Raw genomic sequence first — 21,635 nt, forward strand, 5'->3', positions numbered from 1 at the left:
CATTTCTAATTGTCCCTGGTCATGTTGGGGGGGTCAGAGACCTTGGAGTAGGGTCTCCCACAATGCAGTGAAGGAAAGGATGGGCGAGGGGATTGAGGGTTAGGGAGGGTAGGGTTGGGGAAGGGGCAACTAGCTTTTAACATGGTCCATCCCCTGGGGCAGGACCAGGGAACCCCGACATGAACCCTGTCCTGTGCCTTGGGCACTTGCAGGAGCTCCTGAGTCCTGATGGCAAATGTTGCATCCTGCCAATCATTGTGCAGTCCATCTATGCCAGGGCTCCAAAAAAGCCCTGAGTATCTGGTGAATGCCCCAGCGTGAGGGTCCCCTACCATCCAAGCCATAAGTGGCATTTAGTTCTGAAGCATCAGTTGGTCAAGCGAGGTACCAGAGGACAGAGAAAGGTGCGTTAAAATAAAGATTGGCAGAGATAGCATATTGGGATCTTGCTGGTCACTTTCTCCTTGCTGGCTCACCAAATGTTTCCTGCGCTGGTGCAGTCTGTGATCAGAAGATCCTGGTTTTTGTGCTCCAAATGGAAAAATGCAAGCAGAGCACATAGATGGGGTGAGGTAGGATAGCTTTATTGGGGGAAGAGGAGTCACCTGTTCTGCCAGGTGAGGAAAGGGAAGAAGAAGGGTGGGCACGGGTGGAGTCTGCCGGCAGAGAGAGAGAGAGAGAGCTTTTCCTTTTAGGGTGCCTTTAAAACCTACACTACCGCATGGGAGGGCAGACCCGGGAGGTTCCCACCCAATAATGAACAAGTGGGAAAGGGGCATGGGCAGTTTCCAGCCAGGTGAAGGTAGTGGCCCCATTCCCAGGAAATCTACATGAGCCCAATGTTAGCCTGCCTCAACTCTGCTGTCTCCTGCACCCAGGTTGAAGTTGGAGCAGTCTGTACAGGATCTATGCCTCAGCCAAGGTTCTGGAGCCAAGCAGGCCCAATATGGGGGCTAGCAGCAGCATTAGGCTGTCTGGTAGCACGGCAGTTAAGGGCTCACACTGAGCCAGACAGGCCTATTTCTCCCAGCTGCTTCTCTGTTGGTCTCCAGCCTCAGTTTTGTGATTTTGGGCAGAGTGATTACCCTTGTGTAGGCCTCGCTGTGTCTCACGGAATGTGCATCTGTGTTATGCCAAATGGCTGTTGAGGACTGAAAGACTTTTAGTGCCAAGCCTGGTGTCAGTGCTTATAGTAGCTGAGGGCTATTGGAAATCACAGCAGTGATGCTGATTTTGTTACCTATCCTGCCAGGCATGGTGGCCCACATCTGTAATCCCAGTTACTCGGGAGGCAGAGGCAAAGTCAGGGAGATCTTACCTCTAAAGCAAAACAAAAACAAAAGGGCTGGGAGCATAGCTCACATAACAGAGCACTTAAAGCATAAGGGCCTGGGTTCAATCCCCAGTACCACAAAACACACACACACACACACACACACACACACACACACACAGACACACACACACACACACACACACACAGGAGAGCAGGGCCATAGCTATGCTGCATGGCCTTCTGCCATCAAGCAGCCAGTTCAGCTCCCAGAGGAGGAAACGGAGGCCCAGGGAGAAGGAACCTGGCCAAGGCACACAGGGAGTCCATGCTAGGATGGGGCAGACCCCAGCTAGACTCCTGGAACCAATGCATGCAGTGTCCTGGTGCTCACAAACCCCGCACACATACCCCACTCTGCAGAAGGTGGATGGTAGGTGGGTCATCTGCCCAGAACAGTTGGAGGGACCTGGCCCAGAGAAGGGTTCCCATCTAGCCTCTGTCCCCATTCCTGATACCCAGTGTGGGTAGGTCCAGGCCGCGGGGACCTGGATGACTGGTGCTTAAGCAGCCCCAATTAGGCAGCCCTTATTATGGCCCTGGGATAGTGAAGCCCAGGACCACTGCCAGCTGCATCTCTCAAATGTTCACTGTGCTTTTGCCTCCTTCGATGCTCTCTTTGGGGATGAACCAGTTCAAGGTCACTATTGGGTCCCAGTCTAGCTCTCTCCACTGGCTGCTGCTGCCTGGGCTTTGGTGCTTCCAGGACACCTCTACCATCCTTGCACTGTTTGTCAAGGCCTTGGTCCTTACCTGCGAAATGGGCATGATTTCCTCTCCCTCCTGACAGGGCTATTGTGAGACCCAAGTCAGTGAGATCAGAAAGGCCTTTTGTCACATACTGTAGAACTGGAACCCCAGGTTTCCATGGCTTTGCTGTGTGACCACGGGCAGGTCACTTCATATCTCTGTGCTGCCTGCTTACAAGGATATTGTGAGCCTTCCAACAGATACAGAACATAAACAAATGCTCTCCACACAGCCAGTGCCTGGTAAGTGCTGAGCCCCCTGGGCAGGCCATGGGTGTGTGAGATGGAGCCAGGACCATGGCCACTGTCCAGCCACCTTGATCTGTCCCCAGTCACACTGCCAGGGAAGAGCCGGGAAGGAGTTCCACCTCAGCCCCTGTGGAGGAAGCCAGCCGGGCTCGGAAGGCTGGTGACAAACAGAAGCACACCAGGCTCTGGGCATGACAGCTCTGCCCTGCCCTGCCCTGCCAGGGTCCCTGAGAGTCGGGGGAGGAAACCAGAAGGAAAACAGGAACTTCAAAGCAAGCCACAGCTGAGACACCATCTGTGTTTTCTTTTTGTTTTTCTTTCTCTTCGTTTTAAAAACAATATAGTGCAGACTGCACTTCTCACAGTAGAATATAATGGTCGATTTTAGTATAAAAAACATTCTCAGAGATTTGTAAATGCACTTAGTGCTTGAACAGGCCTTGGGGAGAGATACAGTACCGCTTCCAGAGTGCCAGAGGACAGGCCTTGGGGGATGGCAGGCTGTGGGGACCCCTGCCTACCTTCCCCCCACACCCTCTGTGACAGTGTGGGCCAGGCTTTGGAGAGTGGTTTGCAGAAGGCGTTGGATTGGATCTCCCAATTAAAACCAGTAGGCCGCCTCTTCACTGGCTCCCAGGAGTCCCCACACAGACACCAAAGGAGGCAAGGTGGGGTACCTCCAAATAGCTCTAAGTCTGCAGGCCTACTGTTGGCCCCCGTGGCGTCTTTGTGCGAATAGGAAAATGGTGCCCCTTTCTCAAGATGTGGAAAATTGAAATAAATACACAAGTCTAGGATGCAAGTTGTGTCTCCTTAGACAAGGTGCCCTCGAACAGTGCACCACCAGCACAACTGTGCTCAGAAGCTCTGTAAGATGTATTGGAGGGAAGGGGGAAAATGGTGGCCTAGGATGTACAGAATGGGGTATGATTCTGTGTCAGGACGGACCGGGTAGGGGGAGAGTCTAGAGGAGGAGAAACGGGAACTGGCAGTTCTGTGGTCTCTAAGACTCCGGGGAGTGGGGGGGGCAGGGTAGTCTTCACTTGGATTGGTTGGTGGGGGGACACTTTGGGCCAATCACTTTCTATAGGCCCCCTTTGCTCCCTTTCCAGGAGACTGGGGGCTTGGCAGGAGACCCAGTGTGTGACTCCTACCCCGTTTTCTCTTACATCCCACCCTGGCCTGAGTGCCTCTGCTAGAGACCCAGAACAAACCGTTCCTGTGTTTAAGTGGCATCTCTTTCCCTGCCTCTGTGTCACCGGCTGAGCCCAGGTCCTCCCTGTGTCCTGGGGCAGCTGGTGAGGGGGAGGGGCCTTGCTGTGCAAAAGGTCACCCTGCACCCCTAACCCCCGCAGTGGCCAACCTGGCTTCCCTTAGGCATTCGTGGGCAGAGGGTGTGAGCCACCCACCCCATTCTGTGGCCTGCCTCTCCTGGCGCTGTGTCCATCTGTCCATCTGTCCACCAGGCAGACCTTATCTGTAGACAGGCAGGCGGATGTGGGCGTGCTGGTGGTCAAGCAGTCGGGGCACAGCCACGGTCTCATAGCCCTTGCCTAGCATCTGCTCCTTGATGCAGGGTGGCCGGATGTCGTTGATGAGGTACTCCAGCGACTGTAGACTGCTGCTCAGCACTGATGTGTTGCACATGCTCTTGCTGGGCAGGCCCACGAGAGTGTCCACGGGAGGCCCTGCCAGCTCCCGGGCGGCCCCCGGTCCCAGCTCTGTCACTGCCACTGCAGCTGCCGGATTGTAGCAGTCACTGGTTGGAGTCACCAGCACGCTGTTCCAGGGGGCAGCAAAGTACTGGCCCACGGTGAAGTTTGCAGGCAGCCCCACACCACAGTTGAGGGGTGACCCACTGGCCCGCTCATAGGCCCGCCCACCACAGGCCTCTGGGGATTTGCTGGCCACAGTGCTACCACTATAGGCGCGCAGTGGCTGGGGTGGTGGTGGGGGCGGTTTCTGTGGCCACAGCAGATAATCCAGGCCGCTATCTGCATATCCTGTAGGCTTGGTAGCTCCAGCCAATGCCAGGGCTGGTGTGGCTCCCTGGCCCAGCTCTGCTCCTTTCCGGCAGTCGGGCAGCCCGGCAGTGGCCGAGTAGGCCATGCTGGGGAAACTGGGCACTGGACCATGCTTTGCTGGACTGGGATGGGGGATGGCCACGCCCTGGCAGGCAACAGGTGCAGCGCCTGGGGCCTGACACTGCTGGTTGAGCTGGTAGAGGATGCTGTGGATGGAGGGAAGGTTGGAAGGTGGTAGAGGCAGGCCCCGGCCTGGCAGGGGGATGACGGAGGTGGCAGCAGCAGCTGCGGGTAGGCTGGGTGGTGGGGCAGGAGCCTCAGGTGGCTTGGGGTAGGCCAGGGGCCCCAGAGTGCTGGGTGCTGGGTAGGGTGCAATGCCCACCTGCACGGTAGCCGGTGACAGCTTGGTCCGCTTGCCCTCGGCACTCTTGAGCACACTTTTGGCAGGCCCAGTGGGTGCGGCCACACTTGAGGAAGAGACTGCGGCCTTGACGATGGCCAATAGGCCCTGGTAGCCGGTGGTGTGCTGTGGGTAGGGGCTGTAGCGCTGGCCACTAGTGTCGTAGCCATTGACAGTGCGGCCAAGGTGCTTGTGCTGGGGCACGCGGATGTTGGTGGGGAAGATCTTGATGGACAGGGGGCTGTTGGCCACCTTCTCGGCATAGGCATCCAGCTCAGCCGGGCTCGGGTAGCGAGAGGAATGCATAGAGCTGGCCACCGACTCGCCTGTTGGGGACAAAAGCATGGGTAAGAGCCAAGCCAGTGGCCATACAGCAACTGCTCCCCACGAGGACTCACAGAGCTGCCCAGCTCCCTCCTTCCTTTCTTCCTTCTGAGTTTCCAAGCTTTGGATTAAAGTGTAAAGTTCAGAAAGGAAACTGCACACATTATTGGCTTGATAAGCCTTCACAAAAGGAACCCACCTAGACCAGGAGAAGGCACTGCCAGTCCCCCAGAGAGCCCTGTGTCCCCTCCCAGTTCCCCGCCATGTCCAAGTTCACTGCAGTCCTGACTTCTAACAACAAGGACAAGTTGTGCCTGGATTCTATACATGGTGAGACGGAATCCTACACTGGCTGCTCATTGGGACTGGCCTGGCACTTACTGCTGGGTATGGGACATTCATCCATAGTCCTTCTATGGAGGAGGGGCTGTGGGTCACTGATGAGCAGACCCCTCCCCCCCTCACAAAGGCCCTGCCCAGTCATGAGCCCCCAATCGGGGTAATGATAGCGCCAGGTCTGCAGGGTGACCTTAAGGACCGATGATACCAAGGGGCCCGGAGGAGTGAGGGCACAGCAGGTGTTGGGAGACTGTAACTCCTGGGGGGCTGAGGACAGGGGCTTTACCACTCTAGACCTAGCTTCCTCATCTGTAAAAGTGGGTGCTCCTGTTGCTAACACTGCCTCCCAGAGTGGCCAAGGGAGTTGTGTGTGTGTTTACCCTCCCTCCGGCCTGGGGCTGGGGCCTCACTGGAGAGGAAGGGGCAAGGGGCTTGGGCCACCCCTCCGATAGGCAGAGGGATTTTGCTGGTCCTTGGATTGCTTCCTGATTCTTCTAGAGCTTCTGAGCCACCACCTCAGGAGCTCACAGCCAATCTGACTGAAGTACGTGCTGTGCATGGGAGCTTCACCGGGGCTACAGGACTAGCTTTCTGCCCAATTAAGTCCTAACGCCAGGTAGGAGAGAGGGCTGGGGGGAAGTCTGACAAGGGAAGGAAGATGCGGATTTCAGGCAGTGGATGCAGTCGGGCAGAGGTGAGGAAGAGTGGCCTGGGTGGCCCTGTAAATAAATACCTCAGGATTGAACAGGTGCAGAGCAGCTTGCTCAGGAGAGGGAATCGGGAAGCAGCCCAGAAGCCTTGGGCCAGCACAGAGGGGCCTCTGCAGGGTAAGGCAGCTTCTTCTCACGCACAGGGCACACTGGCAACATGTGGAGACGTGCTTGTCACATGGGGTGAATACACTCCTGGCCTGAGTATGGGCCTGGACACTGCTGAATACTTCACAGTACACAGGACGGACCATGAGGAGCCATCTGCTCTGGTAGTAGGGCCTTCCCAGTGGAGAAGCCCCATGCAAGGCATAGGACAGCCACAGCAGGCCTTGTGCAGGGGCATGGCAGCCATGTCCCTCCATCCCTCTGGCCTAACCTGGGCCGGGAAGGTGAGCCCATCATGGGCCCCCACCCTGACCCTGCCTGGGGCACACCCCTCTTAAGTGGCCTAAAATAAATGCGGTGTGGAGAATGGAAATGTCACTTTGGCCAATGGGGGAATCTTTCTCTGAGATTGGATTTAAACTACATTATACAAGCAATTTCATGGGCATTTAGCGCCGCTCGGAGAGTCCCGCAAAAAAGGGACCAGCTCTTCATTTGCCAGCCATAAATCAGCAGTTGCTATAATGAGCACAAAAATGTCACTTTTATGCAATTTTACAGATGAACAAAACTGGTGAAATTAGCTGTGGTAACCTACTAGACTCAGCAAAAGCAGCTGCTGGGGAAAAAAATTATATCTGTGTGCATTTTCGTTCCTCTTAAAACTCTCTTCCCAAGCAAGTTTCTGCCATTGTGGTGTGAAAACTCATTTGTCCTCACCATTATACTTTCATTTGGAGTTTATCTTGAGTATCCAATGAGCCACCAACTGTGAAAATGATTAAATCTACAAAATCTATCTAATGGATGGAATAAATTAGGTGTTTAAAACCCTAAGAAAGAAAGAAAAAAGGTGCCTGTGCTGTCTCCCTCCCTTGAAGGAAGCAGTATCTTGCCCCTGGATGGTCAGCTGGGCTCCTCAAGGGTGGCCAGCTTTCGGAGGAAATGGTGGTGGCATCAGAACGTGGTGCCACCTGGAACGTGCTTAGTTAACACCAGGCTCCACGCCCACTGGCAACTCTGAGAGACGGAACGCTGTCCCCACTTTACAGACAAGAAAATAGGTTGTGACATTTGGCAGCCAGCCTCCAACACTGGCCTCCCCCGCAGTGGTTTTGTTTTTTATTTTGTTTTGTTTGACACAGGGTCTTACTATGTAGCCAGGCTGGCCTCAAACTCATGACTCTCCTGCCTCAGCCTCCTGAGGGCTAGGATTGTAGGGCTGTCCTACCACTTGAGCCACACCACCAGCCCTTTTGCTTTTAGTTCATTTTTCCACAGGGTCTTGTGCTTTTGCCCTGGGGAGGGAGGGACCACAGTCAGCCCAGGGACTTCAAGAGGCAGGGAAGTGGCCCAGTTTGGGCACCTGTCACTGTTGCCCCAACCTCTGTCTTGCCCCTAGAGACAACAATGGCCTCTGAGCCAAGTGCCACCTGGAGCTGTACTGGTGACAGGGCTCTCTGTGTTCCTTAGTGTTCTGAATGTGAGTGCCTTTAGGTGGACACACTACCGGGTCCCCAGAGTCTCTGGTGATCATAGGGCCCCCGTAGGCCTTTGGGAAGGCAGCCCCTGCCCTATGCCTTCTTCCCTGAAGCACTTTTTCCTGGCTCACCTCTGGGTGCTATAGATGCAGTCATTCCAGTAGAGTACAATGGGCATGGCTCAGGGGTCCAGTGGGTGAAGGCCCTAGATCCTCCCCAGAAGGGACCTGCTGGGGGTGCTCAGTGCCACTGAACATGTGAGGACATAGGTAAAGGCTCCCCGGAGGGGCCTAGGAGTCCACTGTCACAGGTGGGCTTCTTAGCAGAAGTGAGGATTTGGGGCAGGTACATGACCTCAGTAGGGAACACCAGGTCCAACCTGAATGCTGTTCCCTCCCCACCTGCCCTGACTCTCCCAGCTGGGCTGGAGGCCCCAGGGGGGCTTCAGTCAGCACTTGGGCTGCATTGCTCACGCTCTGCACAGCTATGGCTTGTCCTCACTTGCCAGACTTGGGCTCCCTAGGCTGGCATGTGCACTTTGGGTCCCCACTGCCCACAAGACAGAGTAGATGCTGAAAATGCTGTAATGAATGAATCTGTCGAGCCTGGAGCCCCAGCTCACTGCCAGTCTGAAAGCTGGGAGCAAAGCCTCTCTCCAGCCCCACACCTGCCGACCATTGCCTGAGCGCTTCCACACAGGTGCTGTACTGGGCCTTGGTGATGCAGCAGTGATCAAAGTCAACAAGATCCCTTCCCTCCTGGAGCTGACACACGGTAAGGGGTAGGGAGGCAGCAACAAACCCCAGACACAGGAAGGAAGCAGGTGTAATGGTTTGAAAAACCCACAAATTCTTCCACACGACTCCCACAAATAGCAGTCTTATTTTCCTTCATTTGATGTGCACTAGCCTAGCAACTCGATTCTGTTGAATAGGATGCAGAAGTGACACCCTGTTTGACTTCCACCTGGAATGCTCTCTCTGGGCATCCATCCTTGGAACCTGGACACACGGAAAGGCCACATGTAGATGTTTCAGTGACCACAAGCATCATCCACCGGACACATATGAGCAAGAAAGTATTCAGAAGATAGCAGAACTCCACCTCCACCCCCTGGGACATCATGGAGCAGAGACACACCATCCTCACTGCTCTCTCCTTATTCCTGAGCATAACAAGTAGCTATTTGACACTAAAGTTTGGTGATGATTTGCCTTACTGTCACAGGAATGGGAACAGCAAGGCAGGTGAACCATGAGTGACAGGATGGAGGGGTGCCTAGTTTGGACACAATGGTCACTGAGGAAAGTGCTCTGAGAAGTGGCCTTTGAGTAGGAGAAGAAGAGGACATTAGGCTCTGGGGGCCTAATGCAAGTACAGAGGTCCTGTCATGTCGGGAAAGCAGAGTTGGGGGTGATAGTGGAACACGGATGGCAGAGGTGGGGGGCATGCAGGATAAACCTTTGGGCTTTAGGGTCACTGTACAACCTGGGCGTGTGTTCCATGTAGGAGGTTCAGAGTGGAGCTGGGGAGAGACTCCATCTGGCTTAGGAGATGTCACAGGAAGATTCACATGATGGGGTAGAAAGGGGATATCGGAATGGAGGCAGCCCAGAAGCACCCATGGGCCTTTACAAGCAGGAGGATTTGAAAGGTATTCAAAGCAACATTTTCTTAGACTTCAGGAATGCGGGTGGTACAATAAGTGGGATGAGGAGGTTACAAAGTATGCTGTCCCATGCCAGCCCTGTCTGTCTGTCTCCTTCCTTCTCTAAGGGAACAGAACCAAGACTTGGAGGAAAAAAAAAAAAAAAGCCTTGAATGCCAACAGAGGGAAGGGCATGGGGATGGCAGGGGAATTTTATTTCCTCTTTGCTTTTTTGTAATTGCCAGTGCTGAACTGGGATGGGGGATGGGCATGCATCTCCCAGCCCTCCTTGGGTCCTTGGAGAGCCTAGAAAGAGTGGCTGTACTACAGCTAGGCAATCATCCTCTTCCCTGGCCTGCCTGCAGACTGCTGGTCTCCCCAGCTCCCACCTGCATTCCTTGGGCAGTGTGAGCTCCTGGGCAGAGCAGAGGCTGCAATGAGCAGCCCTGGAACATCTGGATGTGGGGAGGGGTTCTGAATCACAGAACTGGTTCAAATCCCAGCTCTACCTGGGAGCTGTGCCTTCAATGCCTGTCCTTGGACCTGCTTTCTCTTGTGTAAAATGGGTTAGTGGTGCCATGGACCTTGGATGGCTTTTGTGAGTGTGATGGGTTGCACTCTTGTCATGGTGTTGACAGTGCCTCCCAGAAGTCCCTTTGCCACCTCCCAGACTCTAGCTGCTGCTCTGTAAAACCCTCCATGGAGTCGGTTTGCATTAAGGAGGTGCTCAAGGTGGCATCCCAGACCCTGGCTACCTGGCCCAGTCCTCCCTCCCACAGGTCCTTGGGTGTGTACAAAGTGTCCTGGGCCTCCTTTCATAGGCCAGCAGCTACTCTCTGTTGCATGCTCCCTCTGGGCCAGGCACCTGTCTCGAGGCAGCCTCGGGAGATGGCCACAGAAGTCTGGTCTTGGGAGGTCTCCAGAGAAGAGGTCAGACATCAGAGAACAAAGGGTGTTATGGAAGGGCTGAAAACACAAGTCCCTACAGTGAATGGATGGGCAAGGCCCAATGTAGACAAGGTAGAATCAGCAATCTGGTGTGCAGAAACCAAGTCGCCCACCTGTGAGCTGGGCTGCCCTCCCCCGGCTCAGCTGTTCCCCTGATCCATCTCCATCCACCGTGGCTCCCATTAAAGGCTTGTCAGGAAATTTAAAAGGCTGGCTGGAAGTGCCAGGCGAATTGTCACTGCTATTAAGTTAATGTTATAGGCCTTTTACAGGTGCATTAAATAGATGCGATTATTAATGAGTATATTAAGCCAATTAAAACCAGTCCTTTAGTGGGGTTTAATGTGGCCTCAGGGAGACACAGGAGCAGGTCTTCTAGAAGTAGTGAGGGGGGCAACAGGAGGATGGGAGGCAGGGCCTCTGCTTTAGGGACCACAGAGAAGTGAGAAGCTGAGACTCACTTGAGTCAGGTGTGACTTGACTGAGAGTGACCTTGGGCAGGCCACTTCATGGGAACCTCAAATTTCCTTCTATACTAGGGGATGTAGGGTGGCTTTGATATTCAGTGTACCATAAAGTATGTAATGTAGTTCCTGCTGATCAAGGGGGATGTGGGTGAGCTGTCAGCCCAGGATTCCTAGTCTTGCACTCCAGGACTCTCTGGAGGATCCAGACATCTATGGTGGATATAGGCCAGTCACTCCAGGTGCCGCTACATTGTATGCAGTGGCAACCCAGGACAGGCTGTAATAAGGGAGAGGCCAGTTTTTTTCAACCCTCTCCAACCCTCTCCACCCTGTGAGGTGAATGCTGGGGCTGGCTCTGTTTGATGACAGATCAGCTGAGAGAGAAAGCAAGTCACCCTCCCAAACTCCTAGGGCTGGGAGTGGAACTAGGTCCTCCCAAATCCAGAGCCATCTCCTGATGGCCCTGTGGTACCAGACTACCACTGACCTATGGAGCAGTGGCCCCCACAGGATACAGATTTCTGGGTATAGAAAGGGGCGACCTGTTGCTTTCCCATAGGAGGGGGAGACAGATGTGCAAGGCTCATGGCAGGTGTGCAGGGATGTGATTTCTTTCTCACATCTACTGCCTCCTCCATAAAGGCTCAGGAAGTCACTGGGTGTTATTTGTTGAAATGGAGGAAGCAAGGGGTATCCAGAGCTTCTTCAGGACAGAAGGGGTCCCTAGGTACAGAGCCTGGCTCCAGCCTACATCTGCATTCCCCTTTGCTGTGACACTCCACCCTTGGAGGTGGCAGCCTTTGGAATGCTCAATTAACATGACACTAATTAGCTGGTGGCACCAGCAGAATCCCTAATGAGGTCGCTCAGGAGGGGGGTGGGGAAGGCTGCTGGGCAGGGCAGACACAGCTGTTCTCTGGCCTCTGCTGGGAGGAGTGGGAGCAGCAGGGGTGGCTTCTCTGTACCTTGCTGCCTGACCCAGGGACCCAGACCTGCCCCCGTGAGCCCTCTGACCACGGGGTAGTAGACTGGAGGGTCAGGCCTGTTATGAATCAGGTGCCCTGTTACCAGCTGGGGACTACAGCTCTCTGGCCTGTTCCCCTGGGGAAGATGAAATGAGAAAAAGCCTGTCACACGGCATGTGGTAGGTGCCCAGAAAAGGCTGGCCACCTTCCTTCTAGCTCTTTCTGGGCTGGAACAAGCAGTGGTTCTCACTGGGCATTGTATTTTACTACCTTTCTCATTCTCTAACCCTGGGTACACACAGTGGGCAGGCTCACACATACGCTTAAATGCTCAGGGGCATGTGTGTGAGCCACATGTGCCTAACCAGTGACACCTCGCACATGCAGAACAGGCAGAAGCTTCTGCCACACAAGAGCTTCCATGCATGTGCCTTTCTCACCCGCAGCCCTGGCTGGTGGTCCTGGTGGCCCTGTGGGTAGGGCTGGGGGTTCTTCCATCTCTCAGCCTGGCTTTCCTGCCACTCATCTTTGTCTCAGGTTTCCTTTCCTTACCCGCTCCCTAACTGGGCTTTGCTCTGGCCATATACTGCTCCTGTCCACTCCACCAGTACCTGACTCTGACCAGCCCAGTCTGCAGCTCTAGCCCTCCCTCTCTGGGTCTTGCCCGCTCCATACACTGCTTGTCCCCTGGCCATTTCCATTGCTTTCTTTCCACAACTATGGTGCTCTCTTCTGAAGACTGGGCCATGGTAAGTGCTGCAGACATCCTCTTTTCGTTTGTGGCTTGTCTTGAATTTTTTTAATGATGTATTTTACTGAGATAGTTTTTAATTTAATGCAATCCAACTTGTGACTTTTCTCTCATTTTGTAAATTCTTCCCACTCTGGGGGTGATACGCTCCGTCACTTTTCTTCCATGAATGGTAGAGTTTTGCTTTCCAAGTGTTAGATTTTTTAGTGTGCCTTGGGTTCCTTGATGTGTACAGTGTGAGGTAGGGCTCTACTGTCACTTTATCTCTATGGATCCCCACAAGCCTGCAGGCCCTACTTTGTCCTGGATTGTGCTCACATGTATGCATTAGTTTCCAGGTGTTCAGCTCTGCCCTCTGTCCTAATTCCAAGTCACAGCAATACAAGTTCTCTATCCCACCCTTACACTTTTTTGTCAAAAGCACCTTGGCCATTCTTGGCCCTTTGTTCTTTCTGCAACTTCAAAGTCAGTTTTTTAAGTACACATACACACAAATAGTTAAGATGTTGGGTGGGTTTGAATTTTTCTCCATACCAAATCTCTGTCCAAGTACATATGTCTGAGTTTATTTAGGTCTTTTAGAAATATAATTGAATAAGCTTTTATTTTTCTCCATAAAGGTCATTTACATGTTTTGTCAATTTATTTTATTATAATTTTAAACATCATAACTTAGATGAAATGACAAGTTTCTAGACGTACACTACCAGAACTAACTTAAGAAATAGGAAACCTGAATAGATCTGTAGTAAGACACTGAATGAGCAATCAAAACATTACCCACAATGCAAAGACCAGGCCAGGATGGCTTCACTGTGAATTCTACCAAGCATTTTAAAGAACTGATATCAGTTCTTTACAAACTCTTCCAGGAAAGAGGGAACACTTCTAAAGTAATTGTGTAAGGCCAATATTATTACCCTGATACCAAAACTGAAGATCTCTCTCACGCACAAAAGTATAGATCAATGTCCTTTATCAACACAGATGGAAAAATCAACGAAATACTAGCAAAGCAAATCCAGAAACATATAATAGGATTGTGTATCACCCACCGTCAAGTAGGACTTATCCAAGGAATGCAAGGTTGGGTCAACATCAAAATAATCAATCAACACAACACTTCAACAGCTACCACAACCACATGGTTATCTCGGCAGTGCAGAAAACACATTTGCCCTATCCTCATCCTTTCAAGGTAAAAATATTCAATAAACTATGAAAAATCCACAGCTGACTTTTACTTTAGAGTAAAAGACAATATTTTCCCTCTAAAATGAGGAATAAGACAAAGGTGTCCATTCTTGCCACTTCTCTTCGATTGCCAGGGCAATCAGGAAAATAAATAAAAGACATTCATATTAGAAATAAAAAAAAATCTGAAAAGCCAGGTGTAGTGGTACACGCCTGTAATCCCAGCACTCAGCAGGCTGAGGCAGGAGGAATTCAAGTTCTAGGCCAGCCTGGGCTATAAAGTGAGACTTTTTCTCAAAAACAAAAATAAAACCAAAAGAAAATAGTTCCAGGGCTGGCTGGGGCTGGGGGTGTGGCTCAGTGATAGAGCACTTGCCTAGCATGCACAATGCCCTGGGTTTGATCCCTAGCACTGGGGGGAGAGGGGGAGACAATTCCACTCACAACAACATCAAAAAGAATAAAATTCTTAGGAACAAATTTTAACAAAACAGCAAAACTTATAGTTAAAAAATTATCAAACATTAAAAGAAGTCATTGAAATAGGGAGGAATTTACACCCCACACTCATGGATTAGGAGACTTAATATTAAGATGGGGACACTCCCCAAATTGACCTACAGACCCAATGTAATCCCTATCAGAATCTCAGCTGGCTTCTTTGCAAAAACTGACAAGCTGATATTATAATTTGAGATCCAAGAAGAGCCCAAACAATTGTAAGGACAAAGTTGGAGGACTCATACTTTCTAATTTCAAAATTTACCACAAAGTTACAATAATCAAGATATTGTGGTATAGACATAAAGCTAGGCGTGGATCACTGGCTCAACAGAGAATCTGGAAATAAACCCTCACACCTACAGTTGGTTTTTACCAATGATTCCAGAGTAACTCAATGGAGGAAAGATTGGTTTCTTCAACAAACGGTGCTGGAGACAGATAACTAGATCTCTCTGCATGCAAAAAATGAAGTTTGATCTTTTCCTTGTACCACATATAAGAAATAACTCAAAATGTACCAAAGACCTAAATGGCTAAAAGCAGAAAACAAGTAGAAGAAAACACAGTGGTTACACATGACCTTGGGTTATACAAAGCTGCCTTAAGATAAAATGCCAAAACCACAAGTGACTAAAGACATTTTTTACTTCATCAAATTTAAAAACTTTTGTGCTTCAAAGGATACCATGAAGAATGTGAAAAAATAACTCCAGAATAGAGGAAGATATCTGCAAATCATGTATATGATATGGAACTTCTATCTAGAATACATGAACAACTTTTGAAACTTAATAGGGAAAAGAAAAATACCTGAATTTAAAAACAGGCAAAAGACTTGAGTAGACACTTCAAAGATGATATACAAAGGCCAATGAAAAAGGCCATAAAAAGATGCTCAACATCCTTATTTATTGGGGAAATGCAAACTCAAAGCACAGTAAGCTGCCACTTCATACCCACGAAAATGGCTGTAATCAAAAAGACAGAGGGTAAAAAAGTGTTGGTGAAAGTTGGAAACACTGGACTCCTCATTAACCACTACTGGGAACGGGAATGGGGCAGCCCTCCCAGATAACAGTTGATACTTGCTCAAAAAGTTAAACAGTTACCATGTGACCCAGCAATTCCACTCCTAGGCCATACACACAAGAAAAATGAAAACCTATGTCCACCAAAAACCTATATACAAATGCTCATAAGATTCCTAAGAGCTACTGGGTGCCGGTGGCTCACGCCTGTAATCCTAGCTACTCAAGAGGCAGACACCAGGAGGATCACGGTTCAAAGCCAGTCCTGGGCAATTAATTCCACGAGACCCTATCTCGAAAATACCTAACATAAAATAGGGCTGGTGGAGTGGCTCAAGGTGTAGGACCTGAGTTCAAGCCCCAGTACCGCAAAAAGGAAAAAAAAAGATTCCTAAGAGCTGAAAAAAGTGGGGGAAAAAAACCCCCAAATGCTATCAGTTGATAAATGGACAAGTAAAACATGATCTATCCATATATAGGGAATGTTATCCACCAATAGAAGGAATGAAGTGCTGATACATGCTACAACATGGATAAGCCTTAGAAATAGTACCTGAAAGAAAATAGTTATACAAGCTTCTATTTCATGAGTCCATTGATATGAAATCCCCAAAATAGGCAAATGTATAGAGATACAAAGTAGACTGGGGGTAAGTGGGTTGAGGAGAAATGGGAATGACTATTAATTAGGTTTAGGGTTTCTTTTGGAAGTGATAAAATGTTCTTAAATTTGATAGCAGTGGTGGCTGTACTGACTTAGAATATATTCAAAATAATTGGATATTAAGTACACTAAAATTGGGCAAATTGTATAGTATGTAAATTATATCTCAGAGTTCAAAAACTGTAACAATCTTAGTAAAATGAAAATTATAATAACCTCTTTATAAAATGTATTTTCCAATTCTATGTTGTTGATGGAGAGCAGGACCCAGCAAACTAGTGCATGCCATTGGATTTAGTCTACCACGAGCTTTTATAAAAAAAAGTTTTATTGGAACACAGCCACACCCATTCATTTATGTATATCTATGGCTGGCCTTACTAGAACTCCAGCACTGATAATTTATAACAGAGACTGTGTGGACTGCAAGGTTAAAAATATGTCTGCACAGAATCCTCTGTTGTAGAACACATCTGGGTTTGTACATAGGTCTATGCACAGTCTTGCCGAAGTCTTATTCTCTTGGGTTTTTGCGGTTTGTTTGTTTGTTTGAGACAGGGTTCCACTATGTAGCCCCGGCTGGCCTCAATCTCATGATCCTCCTGCCTCCTAAGAGTTGGGATTGTAGGCCAGAGCCTATTTTATTAAGTCACGAGCAGGGCTTCAGTCCACCCAGCCCTCTCTGTGCCGTCCATCTCCAAGCCTCTGCCCTCTCCCAATTCAGTTCCCTGGGCAGAAGCCTGGACAACAACCAGAAGCTCCCCATTCCCACCCCCCGGGCTGTACTCAGCAATATCTGTGTAATTGAATACAAGATTTATTTTTAATTTTATTGGAATTTTAAATTGTCCCTTTCTTCTGAATTTTATTAGTGGCCCCCTGCAGGAATGCAGGTGAGGCTGTGGTTCCCTTGGGCAGGAGCTGAGGGGAGCAGGGTCACCGGGCAAGGGTCGGGGGTGGGAGTCACATGGGGCTGCTCCCTGACCTTGGGTTGTGATCAATGGAGAGAGAGACAAGAACCTCTTATCCTGCTGAGGCTCTGAGTGGGTACTGGGGCTGGGCTCCCACCACCTGGGGAGGTAGGGGCAAGGGCCCAGTTACTCACTTGCCCCATTCAGGGCACAGCCAGGATTTGGCCCCTAGACCTATACCAGTCCCAAGCCATGGCCCAGGGGCTCATGGAGAGGATGGCAAGGTGGGTGAGCTTCTTCACCCAGAAGGCAGCCTGATGCAGGGAAAGGCTGCAGTCACTTACCCATAGTTTGGCACAGAACACTAGGAGTCTGCCTCTTTGGGCAGCTGGCCCCTGCCAAGCCCCACTGGACACAGAAAAGGTCCAGTGCTTGAATCCTTCTGCCACCAGCCGCCACAGTGCCTCTTTGTGCAGACTACATTTTTAGCAGTGGTGACTCAAAGTTTGTATATTACCACCACCATGAGAAAGCCAAATATTTACTAGTGGGTAAGGTCCTGAGCAGCTGAAATAAACAGGTTTCTATGAGGGGTGAAGGAGGGGAGGATGGGTTCAGTCTGGGACCCTGGGACTCTGGCCAGTTTAAGACCTTACACTGGAGCAGAAGGGGAAATGGACCTCCCCTCTCCCTGAAATCTGTTTTTCTTTCTTTTTCTTGGGTCACATTTTCCAGTCATCTGGAACAGGACACTGCAGCTTTCCAGACACACACCTGGCTGCGTCCTTGGCTCCTCTATCCATCTGGGTCCTAGAGATGTGACCTGCAGCAACTTCTGGTTCCCTAGTCACGCTCGGGGTGCATGCAGCAGCTGTTTCTTGTTACAGGTCCCTACGTCCCATTTTACAGGGAAAGGACCAGGGTCACATGCTGCTCCCTGGCTGTGCTTTGACACCTATCATCACAGGTGGTCAGAGCTGGATGGCTTCTTAAGGCCCTCTCCTCTGACCCTGTGCTTTATGGAAGGGAAAGCACAGGCCCCAAGAGGCTGACTGTCTTGTCCAAGATCATGTTGCTTGTGGCCTGGTTGAGACCATTCTTCCTTGGTGGGAAATATGGCATGGCCAAAAGCTTAGGGCCAGCCCTTCCTGTCTTGGTTCGGACTGGGACAACAGGGACAAGAGGTCTCCTTCACCCAAGAGTCACACCCAGAAGGAAAGGGCAGGAGCTCCTTGGCCCAGTATTTGGGTACTGACCAGCAGCAGAGCGCCTGATTCAATTTGCTTATCTCTCTTCCTGCCTCCCTCTTTCCTGTGCTCTTCAATTACAGGCAGAGTCAGTGTCTTTTCCAATAAGTACAGAGACATGAAAGGATCTGCGTGGGAAGGGAAGGAGGATGTCTATAGTTGCAGCCTTGGAGCAGGAAGGGAAGCCCAGCCTAACTCATCAGGTCCAGCCCCTGGCTCCGGCCAGCTGGCTGCAGAGGGCAAGGTAGGGAGCCGTGACAGCTGGGCAGGAACAATCAAAGGTAAAAATGTATAGACCCTTTGAGGTAACAGTCTCTCCTGGAAGAAAGTTTTTGCTCATGTACAAAGCTGTCTAGAGCAGGGAGAGACCAGAAACAATCTTAAAGTCCATCAACAAGGGGGTGTTAAATGTTATTCTTTATCTGTGTCGTTGAATGCAATGTGGCTGCTACACCCCTGAACAAAACAACAAAGTGGATAGGCTACCACAGTGTAAGAGGTCAGAGGAGGCTGCTAGAAGAAGGAGAAAAGGTGCTAAAAGGGCTGCAAATTTCAGCAAGAGCCAGCGGCACACACTTCACACTTCCCAAAGGGACTGGTGCACTCTGAGGTACAAACTCTAACCCCTATTTGCAGCATGAAACAGGGGTGCAGCAATGGTACACCTGGTTTAGAAGAACAGAGGGGAATCATACAAACAAGCCATATTCGTAGAAACTTACTTGTCCCAGAGGCCACTGGAGGAACACAGAGGGTAAATGAGCACATAAATGAAGCTCTGGGTTATAGGGAAAATTCCAGATAGCCCAGCTTTTCCTTAACCTGAACTTCCTGCAAATAGCTGGGTGGAGAATAACTCTCTTCCTCTAGAGGTAAATCCATAGTGAACAAACACAGGACCTAATCAATGAAGGGAAGGCAAGGTATAAGCAGAGTCATGTTTGACTGAATAAATAAATAAAACAAAACAACACTTCTCATGAGAAGATTGTAAACACAGACGAGATGAAAGTTACACTCCAGTATTTTGCCGTGAAGGAAAAAATGAAGTAAGCAATTGTTTCTATACAGCAAAAACACAAAGCAGATCCACAAGAGAAAGGAAAATACAGTGAACACAAGGGGAAAAAGAAAGCGCTGAAAACACAGAAAAATGAGTAAAATGAAAAGGAAACAAGGAGTTAGACAAGCTTAGAAGAGGGTACATGGGGAAGACAAGCTAGAGACAGTCAGTATCTTCTTAGCTGGAATCCCCAAGGAAGGAAAATGAAAAATCCAAGTCTTGGACTTGCATGCTCAAGTACCATGTCAGGGAAAACAGACTCCAAACAGGTCAACCCCAAGACACAGCCTGGTAAAGTGACAGGACATGAAAAATACAGAAAGATTGAAACCAATTAAAATGATTGAAAAATCAGTTCCAACTTCTCCATGGCAACATGCAACATTAGGGGACAGAAGAAGGCCTACAAAATCCTCCAGGAACAATGTGACCCACACACTTCTTTTTATCCACTCAAGGAGAGAGGCAACAGACTGACCATTCTAAATGTATGGATGACCAGTATTGGTCACCTGAGGCCGCCCAGCAGTGCACTAAAGGTGAGATCTAATGCTAAAGAATTGGTGGTGAGCAATGGTGGTCTCATTTACCAAGGAGAGGGTCTGAAACAAATGTGGGGGCTGTGCTGATGTAGCCAGCCTGAGAATGCAGTAATGGTATGGCTGATATGGAAGGGAAAGGAAGGGGGAAATGAGGGGATGGGAGAAGTACACTGAGAATCTCGTTACAGTGGGACCAAAAGATATCATTTAAAGCTGAAGCCAAGTAACAGAGGCTTAAAAGCACAGTCAACTATAACAAAATGTGGAGGGAAAATGAAAGTCACTAATTTCATCACTTTGTTTGCCTCAGAGAAAGTACTAGGTACTATTCTAAAGAAATAAAGAGAATCAGGCATTATTTAGAGTTACACCACTAGAACAGAAACATCAACTTAGCTTTATAACTATCAGGTACAAAAAGCAGAAAACACAGGTCACATAGTGAGACTTTTAAATGCAATGACAGAACTCAGACCAGACATCTGCCTTGCCAATGTATGGGCTTAGTTTTTGTTTCTTAAGACAGGGTCTCACTGTGTAACCCAGTTTTTCCTCAAACTCACAATTCTCTAGCGTCAGCCTCCTGCGTGCTGTGATTACAAATGGGAAACACCACACCTGGCTTCAGTAACTGTGAATGGGTTAAACTCTATTAAAAGAAAAAGCATTCAGATTGGATGACAAAACTTAATCCAATTGAATAGTATGTAAGTCACACCTAAATAAAGTAATTCAGGAAGGTTGTAGTAAAAGGACTGGCATAGATTTACAAGAAAAACAAATTCAAAAAACACAAGTTACTATCTTACTAGATAAAATTGAATTCAGGCCAAGAAGTAGTAAATATTTACCATATTTAAAGTAATTCACATATGATTTAAAGTACTAATATTCATGCATTAAATAACACTGCATCTTCACTCATAGGGCCAAAGCTATAGGCACTACAAGAAGAAACAGACTGGACCACATTAGCAGAAAGTGTCTAATTCCTCTCTAAATCATGACAAGTAAGTAAAGATCAGAAGACCTAACTAATATAATTACTGGTATATCTTGAAAACAGAGCAACACCTTCTTCTCGAGACCCCTTTAAAAAAATCTACAAAAGGCACAAAATTACTGTAGATTTGGTACAGCGCTTGCCTAGCATGCGTGAGGCCCTGGGTTCGATCCCAGCACCAAAAAAGAAAAGACAAAAAAAAAAAAAAAAAATTACTGTAGATCATATCACAAAGAAAACTTCAATAAATTTTAAAAAAAGGAATAGATGAGATCCTCTGATCATAACACTAAAAACCCCAGAAATGATGAAACACAAAGCACCTTACTTGAATGGGACTCAGATGAGTCTTAGGTTCAAGAAAGAATCAAAACAAAATTATATTTTGAAAATACTACATATTAGAACCTAAAAAAGTACACAGAGACTTCATAGTGTTATTTTTTCTTTTTGCTCAGTGTAAGAGTTAAGTCTCTAACTTGAGAATTTTTTTAAAACTAAAAAAAGCAGAAAATAAGTTTTAATAAAGATAAAAGCACAAATTCGTGAATTAGAGACCAGAAAAGGGTAATTACTCATAAATAATGAAGCTGCATCTTTGGGAAAGAGTGATAAATAATATTATCTAACTAATAGACAGTCAAGAAAAACAGGGGAAAAGCACAAAATACACAATACAAGAAATACAGGGGGCTGTGAGGGGGTGGCTCAAGTGGTAGAGTACCTGCCTAGCAAATGCAAGGCCCTGATTTCAAACTGCAGCACTGCCAAAAAAAAGAAAAGAAAAGAAAAAAGAAATAAAGGTGAAATCACCACTTAAAAGAACTGAAAGAATTACTTTGTTCCATCTCCTCCAAATAAATTTGAAAGCCTGTATAAAGTAGGTAGTCTTCTAGAGGAACATAAACCCATTCAAGAAGCAGTGAAATAATTAAAGCAAACCAATTATTACAGAAGAAATAGAGAACATCAAAGAGCTATCA

At 48.8% G+C, this 21,635-nt stretch overlaps 1 protein-coding gene across 4 annotated transcripts in view; it reads right to left on the bottom strand.

Moving 5' to 3' along the window:
* Positions 1–2,615: 2,615 nt before the first annotated feature.
* Fam222a (family with sequence similarity 222 member A) overlaps positions 2,616–21,635 on the bottom strand; it is a 50,401-nt gene continuing 31,381 nt past the window's right edge. For all 4 annotated transcript variants that reach the window (XM_020166311.2, XM_074061168.1, XM_074061167.1 and 1 more), the window contains one exon: positions 2,616–5,081. In XM_020166311.2, the coding sequence (XP_020021900.2) occupies positions 3,805–5,081 (1,277 nt within the window). In that variant the 3' untranslated portion in view covers positions 2,616–3,804. The remainder of the gene's footprint in view (positions 5,082–21,635) is intronic.

Source organism: Castor canadensis, chromosome 18 (assembly GCF_047511655.1).
Source record: "Castor canadensis chromosome 18, mCasCan1.hap1v2, whole genome shotgun sequence".
NCBI lineage: Eukaryota > Metazoa > Chordata > Mammalia > Rodentia > Castoridae > Castor > Castor canadensis.